At 43.0% G+C, this 13,437-nt stretch overlaps 1 protein-coding gene across 3 annotated transcripts in view; it reads right to left on the reverse strand.

Annotated features, from left to right (window-relative positions):
• PRPS1 (phosphoribosyl pyrophosphate synthetase 1) overlaps nt 1-13,437 on the reverse strand; it is a 37,521-nt gene that overhangs the window by 6,383 nt on the left and 17,701 nt on the right. For all 3 annotated transcript variants that reach the window (XM_059680316.1, XM_059680317.1, XM_059680315.1), the window contains exons 2-4: nt 8,245-8,428; nt 6,108-6,206; nt 3,444-3,568 (exon numbers count right to left, since the gene is read on the reverse strand). In XM_059680316.1, coding sequence (XP_059536299.1) covers nt 3,444-3,568; nt 6,108-6,206; nt 8,245-8,428 — 408 coding nt within the window. The remainder of the gene's footprint in view (nt 1-3,443; nt 3,569-6,107; nt 6,207-8,244; nt 8,429-13,437) is intronic.

The following is a 13,437-nucleotide window of genomic DNA, read 5'->3' on the forward strand; positions in this document are numbered from 1 at the left end:
TAAGCAATAAAAAAAAATAAATAAAAAATAAAAGAAAATGGGTTTTATAAATTAACTAGAAGCCCGTTGCACAAAGATTCGCACAATAGGCCTTCCTTCCCCTGGCTGCCAGCACCAGTTTTCCTCCGGCACCCGGGACCCAGGCCTTTGGTCCAGCTGCAGTGGAGAAGCCAAGCCTCAAGGCTAGGCTTTTCCCCTCTGACTGCAGCAAGGCTTGGCTTCTCTGCTGCGGCCACAGTGGAGAAGCCAAGCCTCTTCAGTCTTCTCTCTTCACTCTGGCCAGAGCCTTCAGTCTTTGCTCCGTGCCTGCGTATGCAAATTAACCGCCATCTTTGTTGGGTTAATTTGCATACTCATCCTGATTGGCTGGTGGGCGTAGCAGAGTGACACCAATTTGCATGTTTCTCTTTTAATAGTGTAGATGCCTCCATAACCTGAGAATAGTTTATAAATGTATCAGTCAAACTTAAGTGAATTCATTCTGAGTTACAGTAGTGGATAGACAATGTCCTCAAAGTTCCAAGAAGCAGTATAATGTTAAGGGACATTCATTTAGTGGATTGCTAGGAATGGAGACTGTCCCAGTTTGACATGTCGATGTGGTAAGAAGTGAACCTGAACCTGGCTAGAGAATAGCAGTACTCAGCCTGTTCCAGTGCCCACCCCCTAATCACACTCCCCTCAGTGATCCACAGACTTTCAATGTCAGCTATACCTGGATATCAAGCTTGGGAGCTCTTTAATGACTGCTAGAAAGTAAGTCATATATTAATTAACCAGGCAAACTGGACATCTCAATGTATAGCCAAAGTATCTCCAAATCAAAATCGATCAGATGCTCAAACCTCAGAGGGAAGGTAGGGGAGGGTAGGAGTAAGGGGGAGAGATCAATCAAAGGACTTGTATACATGCATATAAGCCTAACCAATGGATACAGACACCAGGGGGGTGAGGGCATGAGTGGGGGTGAGGGTGCAGGGTGGGGGAAGAACACATACGTAATACCTTAATCAATAAATAAAAATATATGATTTTTTTTAAAATTACAAGATAATACACCCTAGCCAGTTTGGCTCAGTGGATAGAATGTCGGCCTATAGACTGAAGGGTCCCGGGTTTGATTCCAGTCAAGGGCACATGCCCATGTTACGGGCTCGATCCCCAGTGGGGGGCCTGCAGGAGGTAGCTGATTGATGATTCTCTCTCATCACTGATGTTTATATCTCTCTCCCTCTCCCTTCCTCTCTGAAATCAATAAAAATATACTAAAAAATAAAATAAAATAAAAATTACAAGATAATATGAAACAGACTAAAAAGTGGGATGGAAGACAAAGCTGGTGACAAAATACCATATCATTCACTCAAACAGAAATCCATTCAGTGTATATGACAGTGTGCTGCCCCAATGGCATGTAATCCATGCTCTACTGTGCCATCCTTTTATCATGTGTGATGAGGTCTGTGCTTTTTTTTTTTTTTTTTAATATACTAGTCCAACCAGATCATTATGTTTTGTTTCCCTGGTGATGATGGTCACATATCTAAGTCTGTGCTAGATATGGAAGAACCTGTAACCATATAATAGAGAACACACAAAGTTTAAATGACAAGCTAGGCAACACTTGTACGCTGACCTAAATGAACCACACTCTGTGTTTCATTTTACTACTACTTCGTGGGCTTATAACTTCAAGACTAACCAATCTGGCCTGGCTGGCATGGCTTGGTGGTTGCACACTGACCTATGAGCCAGGAAGTCATGGTTCGATTCCCAGTCAGGGCACATGCCCAAGTTGCAGGCTCAATCCCCAGTGTGGAGCATGCAGGAGGCAGCCAATCAATGGTTCTCACTTGTCATTGATGTTTATAACTTTCCCTCTCCCTTCCTCTCTGAAATCAATAAAAATATATTTTAAAAAATGACTAACCAATCTGCTTGGAATGATTACTGATCCAAGGCAAATGCATGATCAATTAGTTCAAGTATCCCAAATTGTTCATACAAAAAAGCCAACAAACTCAGTGATTAATAAAGCATAAAGGGCTAGAAAAAGTCACTCCCTATGCCCTTGAGGGGAGAACTATGAACAAGTCATAAATACACAGGGATCTCTCTCTCCTACAAAAATCTAGCCAACACAGAAGTGATAGAGACTCACTTTGAATATAATTCATCACTAGAAGAAAATTATAGCCCGGACAGTGTAGCTCAGTTGTTGAGCATTGACCTATGAACCAGGTCACAGTTAGATTACCGGTCAAGGCACATGCTTGGGTTGTGGGCTCGATCTCTGATGTGGGGCATGGAGGAGGCAGCCAATCGATGATTCTCTCTCATCATTAATGTCCCTCTCTCTCCTTCTCTGATATCAATAAAAACATTTTTTAAAAAGTTATCCTTAAAAAAAAGAAAGAAAATTATAACCACTCCAAACCATGTAGCAACAAGTCATCTATTAAAGGCAGTTTTTCTGTAACCCACTTTGGAAAGAAATTCCTGCTTGATTATTTCAAATGGGACTATTTTCTAAGTCCCATGGCAAGATGTGAAAATAATGCACAAGTTAAGACAAGTATGACAACTACTATTAGGGGGATGTTTTTTAGGTTCTGTCTCTAATATTACAGATGATAACTGACAATTACATAAGCCTGACAAAGCCATACATCTGGCTGAATAACAGAACTCAAGTTCTCAGCTTCTCAGTGCTGTTGAAGTTATTGAAAGAAAGAGCTTGCAAAGAAACAGTCACTGAAGATTTGTATGGCTCTTAGATCTGAATTAGCTTTTCCTAATCATCTGTGTTTTGTAGCTCTTCATTCTATTTCCACAACAAGAAAAGCATGTGTCACACTTTTGAATGCATTACTAATGAGTGACCCACTAAGGAAATCAAAAGCTCTTAGTCGGCACCATGTGAGCTGTAAAGCTCTGCAACTGGCAATTCCTGGCAGTTTGTTTAAAATGTTAAGGTCTTGGGTTTAAACAAAATCACCACACTTTATTTTCCTTCCAGCTTAATACTTAATCCAAAGGATCAAAATGGTCTAACCAACAACAGCATTTAGAAGTATGTACGTAAAAGCTTCCTAGCCCATTATTAGCATGTGGTTTAACAGCAGGTGCCACTCATTAGAAAACCAAATTTTCTCCCCTTTCTGATAGGCGTCTAGCAGTGTTGCTAGCCCTAACTGCAAAGTTATTAATGGGTAATGGCCACAATACCAGATTTAGAGCCCCTCTGTTGCTGCCTTATCTTTCAGATAGTGACTTTCAGGCCAGGAAGAGGAATAAAACTATATCCAACCTATGTCCCAGCTATCAGTACATCCATTCTGAAGTACTGAATAACTGCCACTTGGATAGAAAAACATCACTTTCTGACAATTATCTGAAAGATTTTCCCAATACATTGAGAATAATATAAATTTCAACCATACCTCTTAGCTCCCCCGGCATCAGGTGAGACAATAGTGCAGTTCCTCCACTCAGATATATTCTCCCTTATCCACTTCAGGACAGCTGGTTCTGCATACAAATTGTCCACAGGGATATCAAAAAAGCCCTGCAGGAAGGAGCTGGGTTAGTTTTGCTTCATTTTCCTTCTCTTCCATTTATGTATTTATTTTATTTGAATAAATTTGGCATGTAACATTGTGTGAGTCTAAGGTATACCCTTCTCTTTTATTCACAAACAAGTAACAGAGAATAGTGACTTGCCCAAAGAATACCTTACTGCAACATTCAGACTGATTAGAAGGTATGCCCAATGTGAGAGACTGTAAAAACAGTCCCTTTGAATCCAGGCTGTGCAAGAGAACCCAGCCATAATGGGCAAAGTCAACCCTCAGCTAACCCACAACTGACCATAGGCAGGAGTGAACTGTTGAGAAAAATGGCCAAGTTCAGCTGGGACCACAACTATCCAGCCAATGTGCATACTCATGAGATGATAAAAATTTATATTGCTTTATGCTAAGGAGCAAAAGCTAACTGGTAAACCATTTAGAGATGCTATCCCATATAATAAAAGCATAATATGCAAACTGACCGAATGGCATAACAACTGGTCTCTATGATGTGCACTGACCACCAGGGGGCAGATGCTCGATGCAGGAGCTGCCCCCTGGTGGTCAGTGCGCTCCTACAGGGGGATCACCACTCAGCCAGAAGCTGGACTCACAGCTGGAGAACACAGTGGCAGTGGCAGGAGCCTCTCCCGCCTCCACTGCAGGTGTGCGGTAAGGAGCAAGGGGTCCCGGACGGCGAGAGCCCTGGACTGCAAGAGGGATGTCTGACTGCAGGCAGACATCCCCCAAGGGCTCCCGGACTGGGAGAGGGCACAGGCTGGGCTGAAGGACTGCCTCCCTCCCCTCCCCCAAACCCCCAGTGAGTGAATCTTGTGCACCGGGCCTCTAGTAGTATATAAACTTAGTAGAAGGCATTTATCATAAACTAGAGGCCCAGAACACAGATTAGTGCACCAGTGGGGTCCCTAGGCCTGGCCTGCATCCTCTCTCAATCCGGGACCTCTCTGGGGATGTCGGACTGCCAGTTTCAGCCCAAACCCCGCAGGCCAGGCCGAGGGACCCCATTGGTGCATAGAGCTGTACACCGGGCCAGTTTTGGCCTGATCCCTGCAGGCCAGGCTGAGGAACCCCACTGGTGCATGGGCCTCTAGTATGCATCTAAGATCTTTGGTTAATCTCTTCCCACCCTCTCTCTTCCCCCCTCCCTGAGATTCATCAGTCTGTTCCACATTTCTATGCTTGTGCGTTGATTGTCTTCCCCTAGTGGTCATTGCGCGTCATAGCCACCAGTCAAACGGTCAGATGGTCGCTTAGGCTTTTATATATATATAGATTGCCACAGAGAGTAACTAGAAGCCAGATCTGTGTTCTAATATTAGTTGCTACAGATTATTTGTGATTCTCAACTAATTTGTCCCTCTTCTATAAAATGGGTATATTCACCTGTCCTATGTACCTCACTAGATTGCCATTAGCCTCTAATGACAATGATTTGAAAGTATCTTTAAAAAGTATAAAAAGTATATACATAAGGTAGTGTTCTGCTCCTCTTACTCTGGATTTATGCTAGAAAGTAGGTTCCAATATCTGTGGCTCTAAAAAAATGTTTAATGTTTTTTATTGATTTTAGAGAGAGGAAGGGAGAGAGAAACATCAATAAGAGAGAGAAACATCAATTGGCTTCCTCCTACACGCCTCCTGCATATGCTCGGGGAATCAAACCAGTGTCCTTTTGGTGCAAGGAATGATGCTTAACTAACTGAGCCACACCGGCCAGGGCTCTGTTTGATGGGGTGGCTCAGTTGGTTAGAACATTGTCCCAATACACCAACGTTGTGTGTTCAATCCCCAGTCAGGGCACATACAAGAATCAACCAATAAGTGCAAAAATAAGTAGAACAACAAATTGATGTTTCTCTCTAAAATCAATAAATAAAAAATAAATTTAATGATGACAATAACAACTTCCATTTATTTGGCTCCTGTCAGAAACCAGGCATTATCTTATGAATTTATTTAATGTTATTTAATACAATAACAAAGAAGTGTATACTCAGAGAAATTAAATAACTTGCCCATTGTTACAAAGCTCATAGGTGTTAGAGCCAGTATTTCCAAATAGGTCTGATCTCTAAGCCTACACTCTTTCAAGAATACATGACTGCCTCCCTTTTCAACCACCCCAAATGACTAAATCCATGATCTAAGGTCAATGTGAGGATGCTTAAAATGTTGTCAATGTCTAGTTTATTTGAGCTGTACATGGGCAGCGTTATGCTTCTCTGCAATCTTCAGCATTATCAGTCCTCTTTCCCCTTCTTACCTCTAAGGCAGTGGTTCTCAACCTTCTGTTCCTTTAAATACAGTTCCTCATGTTGTGACCCAACCATAAAATTATTTTCGTTGATACTTCATAACTGTAATGTTGCTACTGTTATGAATCGTAATGCAAATATCTGATATGCAGGATGGTATTGGGCGACCCCTGTGAAAGGGTCTTTCGACCGCCAAAGGGGTCGCGACCCCCAGGTTGAGAACCGCCGCTCTAAGGTAATATTTAGCTTCCTTTGATACCTGAATTTGAGAAGCATGAAGGTCCATGGTAATAATATGATCTGCACCTGCTACGGAAAGCATATTTGCAACAAGCTTGGCTGAGATTGGAGCTCGGCTCTAAATGGAGGGGACAAAAGAAAAAAAACAACAAAGAGCCAATTTGAGAAATAATTCATTTGCACAAGAAGCATTTATTTATTATGTACCTACTATGTTTAAGGCTCTTGCTATCAGGAAATTCAAAAGAAGTGACATGGTTACTGACTTTTAAGTACATCACAATCTAGCACAATTAAATGGAATGTCACTTTGCTAACTCAGGATACATATTAAATGAAAGAAAATGCCTTCCTACCTTTCATTTTCTTAACTTAATGTACAGATTTTTAGCTATTAGTATTCAAGCGTTTCCAATGCTCAATTTAAATTAGACAATCTTTTTCAAAATATTTTATTAAAATCATTTAACACATACATACTCAAACCTGTATAACATCCAACATGTAATCCTACAGTTTATTTTATAAATTACACCACTCCCTTACTGATCTGAAGGTCAACCTTCTAGCAATCGCAAACCCTTAAATAATAGGCAAACACACCTGCTGCACTATAAAATGGCCAAGACCATGCCCTTTACTCTGTACTCTGGAGGAGCACTATACTTTATTGGAATTAAAACACCTGGCCTTTTTTTTTTTTTTTTTCAGTTTCTCTGCCATTTTTTTTTAAATTTATTTTCATTGTTAAGGGTATTACAGATGTCCCCATTCCCTCCCATTTGTCCCCCTCTGCCCAGTTCCCACCCTACGCTCTTTATTGCTCTATTGTCTATGTCCATGGGCTATGCATGTATGCATATAAGTTTTTTGGTTAATCTCTCCCCCCTCCCCCCATTCCCTCTGAGGTCTGTCAGTGTGTTCCATGCTTTCATGTCTCTGGGCCTATTTGTCCATCAGCTTATTTTGTTCATTAGATTCCTCATATAAGTGAGATGATGTGATATTTGTCTCTCTCTGACTGGCTTATTTCACTTAGTATAATAATTTCCAGGTGCATCCCTGTTGTTTCAAAAGGTAACAGATCCTTCTTTTTTACAGATGCATATGTACCAGTGTTTGTTTGTTTTTATCCACTTATCTACTGATAGGTACCTGGGCTGTTTCCAGAACTTAGCTATTGTAAGTAATGCTGCTATGGATATAGTGGTGCATATATGGCCTTCTCCAATGCACTGTATGTAAATTTTGGGCATTGATTACAACAGACAAAATAGACCTGCAAAGTTTTATGTATATACCTTGTCCTTTAATATACCAGATAAGGCTAGGTGTGTGTGTGTGTGTGTGTGTGTGTGTGTGTGTGTAATGAGACCAAGTATTCATGTAACAGACTTCAAGTTTTATGAAAAGGTCACAACTATAACCTTACTAGGGTCCCAGAGGATCTACAATAGTTTAAAAAATATTCTACTCCATGGGAGCTGGTGCTTAGTCTTACTGATATAATTAAATAATAGCAGTGAGCTAATTGAAAGTCACAAATGATGACTAGAACAAAATATACAGTCTACAAATGTGTTGCTTTATACAAATCAATCACATGTCAATTGTTTTAAAGAAAAGGTAACGCCTAAAAGAATGTGATTTTAAAAATCCTCTCTAAATAGGGATATAATGATCAACATAATTTGATGAACAGGAATAGATCCAGAGACAAATGGTAGGTGAGGGGGTTAGAGAGCAACCAAAGTACTTGTATGCATGCATATTAGCATAACCAATGGACACGGACACTGGGGTGGTGGGGGCTTGCCCGGGGTGGGAATGGTTGGGGCAGGGGGGTCAAGTGGGGAAAAAGGAGACATATGTAAAACTTTAGAGAATAAATAAATAAATCACCCCTCTAAATATATATCTGATGGGCAACCCACTTTGGACCCCCTCCCTGCTGCAGAGTCCATCTATTTCTCAATAAACTTTGTTTCCCCTTAAAAAAAAAATTAAAAATAAATAAATAAATAAAAAGATATATATCTGATGATTAAGGACTATTTTTGTGACTTTGGGAAAGTGCTCATGATTCCCCTGATTAAAATCTTACATAAGTCTCCTTTTATAAACATTTTTTTTAATAAAGGAGATTCTGCTCCTACCTTATCCTTCTTATCCTGCCGGGCATAAGGGAAGCATGGGATGACTGCAGTAACCCGGCTGGCTGAAGCAATCTTACAGGCATTAATCATGATCAAAAGCTCCATTAGATTGTCATTAATTTCACCACAGCCACTCTGAACGATGTAGACATCCTCTCCACGGACACTTTCGCCAATTTCAACACTACAAACAGGAAAGGGCAACAAAAACAATAGATTTTAAAGCACTATACTTCTATAGACAATAAGGTCTAAAAACCATAGCTTTCTACCAGTATGCTATGAATGGTTTACAGCTGCATGTGAACAGTTATTGCCTTGGACTTCTGGATGGCCCTTTTTGCAGAAGCAGTTTACTGCCTCAGTTTACTCCAGTGCACTATACAAATATTACTTATTTTTTATATGGGAAATGACAGAAAAATATTGGCTAAAGTACTCACAGGTAATTGAACCATAATTTCAGTAGACAACCTATATCTCATTTTGGGTACAAGACGTGAATGCAAATTTGATATAGCATCTGTGACTATCACAATCCATATATAACAAAAGTAGAAAGGTCATATAAGGAGTGAATCACTTCTGCTCTATAAAGATGCCTTGTACAGAAGACAGTATCACATCTACCATATTGGCCATTCACTCAACAAATATTAAATGTTCCATTGTCAGCCACTGTGCTAGGTGCCAGGTACATATTGGGAAGAAAACACATTTGGTCCTTACCTTCATTCTATGCTAACTATACTCTGGTCCAATTAATAAGTCTTGTTTTAAAAATTTCCACAGGAAACACTGGCCGCTGTGGCTCAGTTGGTTGAGCATCGTCCTGTGTACCGAAAGGTTGCTGTTTCGATTCCTGGTCGCGGCACATGCCCAGGTTGCAGGCTCGGTCCCCAGTTGGGGGCGTGTAGGAGGCAGCCAATCGATGATCCTCTTTCACATAGATGTTTCTCTTTCTCTCTCTCCCTCTACCTTCCTCTCTAAAATCAATAAAACATATTTTGTACATGAAAATTCCATAGGAAGTTACTATAATTGTGGGGTTATCATTTACCATAAAATGAAAATGTTAATGTCTATACTTGGTTCATTAACAATAATAACTTAGAGTTTAAAAATAAGCTGTCAGCCTGTGGAATGAAGGATTCTAGGTTCGATTCCAGTCAAGGGCATGTTCCTCAGTTGCAAGCTCAATCCCTGGCCCTGGTCAGACAGAGCACATGCGGGAGGCAACCAATCGGTGTCTCTCTCACATTGATGTTTCTCTCTGTCTCTCGCCCCCTCCCTTCCACTCTCTCTAAAAATTAATGAAAAAATATCCTTGGGTGAGGATTAACAAAAACAAACAAACAAAAAATAAGCTCAGTAATAACAACTCAAAACACCATTTCCCCTATTTATTCTTTAGTTGGGGGTGTTTGTGGATGCACATTTGTATATATGTGTGTAGTATGTGTAGACAAGCATAAATCAGAATGGTTGGCAACATTAAGAGAAAAACTTCAATAGGCGATAATTCTATTGCCAGAAAAAACTAATACAGGTGGTAATTATTATTTAATGTTTACTTCTTTCCAATTCAAATAACAATGAAAAGAAACCTAATTTTAAAAAGAATGGGGTTAGTCTATATAGTAAAGCCAGAAAAATAAAAAGCAAATCGTAAAAAATCAACCCAGAAATTAGAACAGAGACATTGAGATTCCTGGAAATAAACCCTCTTTAAGCACTAAATGCGGAGAACCAAGATGGCGGCGATATAGGCAGACATGTCCCAGGTCGTGTCCCGGAGCAAATGGAATGAACAGCTGAAACTAGTAACACCCACACCGAATTGGCGAAATTGCTCAGCTGGTGAGAGGGTTTGCAGCCGGGAAGAGCAGAACTCCCCTGGAAAGGTAAAAAAACCAGGGATTTGGGCAGGAAAGTTTGCCAGACCTCTGAGCCCAGAGAGTCGGAGGGAGACCGCGTGGCAGACAGCCGCGTCCCCTGGGACAGGCACAGCCCCTGACGGGGGGAAAGGAGAACCTCGGGATTCCTGGCGCCGCCAGGGAAATTGAGAGCTGGGTTCTGTGACCGCGGAGGACTGAGCCTAAAGGGGGCAGCCTGAAGAGCTGACCTGACCATAAGCACTAAATGCAATAATTATTTTAGTCTCCTCCCACGACCACAACAAAATTACAACTAAACTATAAAACAATGATCATTGATAACCTTCTGAAGTCTAGCTAAACAGAAGTCTTATAATTAAGGATATACAAAAGAAGCTGTGAAATTGATAGAAGAAGTGAAGACAAGACACTGAATGGACTGGAGGAGCAGGAGGGCGGAGTCCCGCCCCACACAAGCCTCCCCAGCACAGGAAGAGAAGTGCTGGGAGGAAAAGTCCCCACAATTTCTGGTTGTGAAAACCAGCAGGGATTGTGGCTGAGGAGATTTGTTCAAGTGAGACTGAGGGCTGCTGGAGTCCCAGGGGGTCCTCTTAAAGAGCCTGCACATTAATTTACTTGCTGATGGACTCCGAGTTCCAGCACTGGGGCAGCAGCTAGAAAAGCACCAGGGACTAACAGAGAGGCACTGAACTATCTGGCTTAAAGGCGAGGGCTTGGAAGGGAAGCTTTATCCCAGACAGAAGTGCTGTAAGAAGCCATTGTTCCTTCCCTGAGCCTTCCCTCATCCAGCCTGCAGGCATAGCCAAGTCTGAGTCTCCATCAATCAGCTAACAAGGTTGGCTCTGCCCTGGTGATCCCCTGAGATTCTGTCCCACCCAATTTGCAGGCCCACCTGTGGGAGGCCCCCTGCCAGGGAAGGTGCCATGGCTTTCTTTAAGTTATGTTGACTGAACCCAAGGCTTGGGCATAGCCATACCTTGGGGACATTTCTGGCCAAAAGGTGAGAATGCCTTCAGCTGGACTCTTCAAAGCCCAGGTGCTGGGAATGGGTTTTTATTATGTAAATTCAGTCAAGTACCTGGAATACCTCCCTTATCTTGAGTTTTGGTGAAACCTCCAGATATCTGGGGGAATTGGGACTATAAAATAAACACGCTGCTTTGGGACTTGGTGTTTCTACCTCTCTGCCAGAAGAGGACAGAAGCACACCCAGGCCCAGCTGTACTTTCTATTTTGTGTCTGTCTTTCATTTTCTCAATCCTCAATACACCTCCATTTGAAGGAACCGGTTCAAGCTCTCTTTCCCGTGCGGGTCGCAGAAAAGGGAGCACACGCCCCGGAACACCCACTCAAGCCACTTCCAAGGGCTTTTCATCAATGACACACCCAAAGGGCAGACTTAGCAGACACAAGAATGCCCCTATGTGAGAATGACCCTATGTGAGTCCTGCTCCATAGGGTCAGCCGCCAAATAGCACCTACACTATAATTATGGCCATTCCTCACGACCAATCCACCTGATGGTTAATCTCTCCCACTGACTTGTCAAAAAGCAATCAAAGCTCAAGTACCACAGAAGGGTACACACAACCCATATAAGGGACACACCTGGAACACCCACTGGGCCTCATGGGACATCCTATATAATAAAGAGGTAATATGCAAATTGACCATCATGCCCTTGTACAAGATGGCCACCCCCATGTGCTCACAAGATGGCCACCACAAGATGGCCAGCAGGGGAGGGCAGTTGTGGGCGATCAGGCCAGCAGGGGAGGGCAGTTAGGGGCAACCAGGCCAGCAGGGGAGGGCAGTTGGGGGCAACCAGGCCTGCAGGGGAGGGCAGTTGTGGGCAATCAGGCCAGCAGGGAAGGGCAGTTAGGGGTAACCAGGCCAGCAGAGGAGGGCAGTTGGGGGTGGCCAGGCCTGCAGGGGAGGGCAGTTGGGGGGGACCAGGCCTGCAGGGGAGGGAAGTTGGGGGCAACCAGGCCTTCAGGGGAGGGCAGTTAAGGGCGACCGGGCTGGCAGGGGAGGGCAGTTAGGGGCGACTGGGCCAGCAGGGGAGGGCAGTTGGGGGCAATTGGGCCAGCAGGAGAGTGGTTAGGGGCAATCAGGCAGGCAGGCAGGCGAGTGATTGGGAGCCAGCAGTCCCAGATTGTGAGAGGGATGTCCGACTGCTGGTGACCAGGCTTACACCGGCAGTCAGACATCCCCCAAGGGGTCCCAGATTGGAGATGGTGCAGGCTGGGCTAAGGAACACCTCTCCACCAGTGCACAAATTTTGTGCACCCAGCCTCTAGTCCTATATAATAAAAGCCTAATATGCAAATCAACTGAATGGCAGAATGACCGGTCACTATGACATGCACTAACCACCAGGGAGCAGATGCTCAACACAGGAGCTGCCCCCAGCCCGCAGACCTCAGGCAAGACAAGGTGGGTGCCAGAGGGAGGTGACTGGTGGGGGAGGGGCGGGGCGGGACCAGCGAGCAGGCGGCGCCAGGCCAGCCAAGGGGGTGCCAGTGGGGGCCCCCCGGATCGCTCCACCGGTCACCCCACAGATGGGCCCTGATTGCTGGCCAGGCCTAGGGACCCTACCTCTGCATGAATTTTGTGCACTGGGCCTCTAGTCTACTATATTAGGCCAATCTACCAATGCCAGAAGACATGGCACCTCTACCTAATACATAGAAACAAATACAGGGAGGCAGCCAAAATGAGGAGACAAAGAAACATGTCCCCAAATGAAAGAACAAAACAAAACTTCAGAAAAAGAACTAAACTAAATGGAGACAAGCAATCTACCAGATGCAGAGTCCAAAACAATGGTTATAAGGATGTGCAATGAACTTAGGGAAGACTAGATAATCTCAGTGAGAACATCAACAAACAGATAGGAAACATAAAACTGGAGATAGACTGCGGAGCTCCAGTGGCGCAATCGGTTAGCACGTGGTACTTATAAAAATGGAGATAGACTGGAGAGCACATACAAGAATCAATTAATGAATGCATAAATAAATGCAACAACAAATCCATGTTTCTCTCTCTCTCAAAATAAATAAATAATATTTTTAAAAAATGGACAGAGAAAACATTTAAAAATTTAGGAATGAAGAATATAATAACTGAAATTAAGAATATATTATTAGTGGGAATAAACAGTAGATTAGATGAAGCAAAGGATCATATCAGCAATTTGGAAGACCAGGTAGCAGAAAACACCCAATCAGAACAGAAAAAAAAAGAATCCCTCCAAATGAGGACAGTTTAAGGGGGCTCAGGACATCAAGCA

This window comes from Myotis daubentonii, chromosome X (assembly GCF_963259705.1).
Source record: "Myotis daubentonii chromosome X, mMyoDau2.1, whole genome shotgun sequence".
Lineage (NCBI taxonomy): Eukaryota > Metazoa > Chordata > Mammalia > Chiroptera > Vespertilionidae > Myotis > Myotis daubentonii.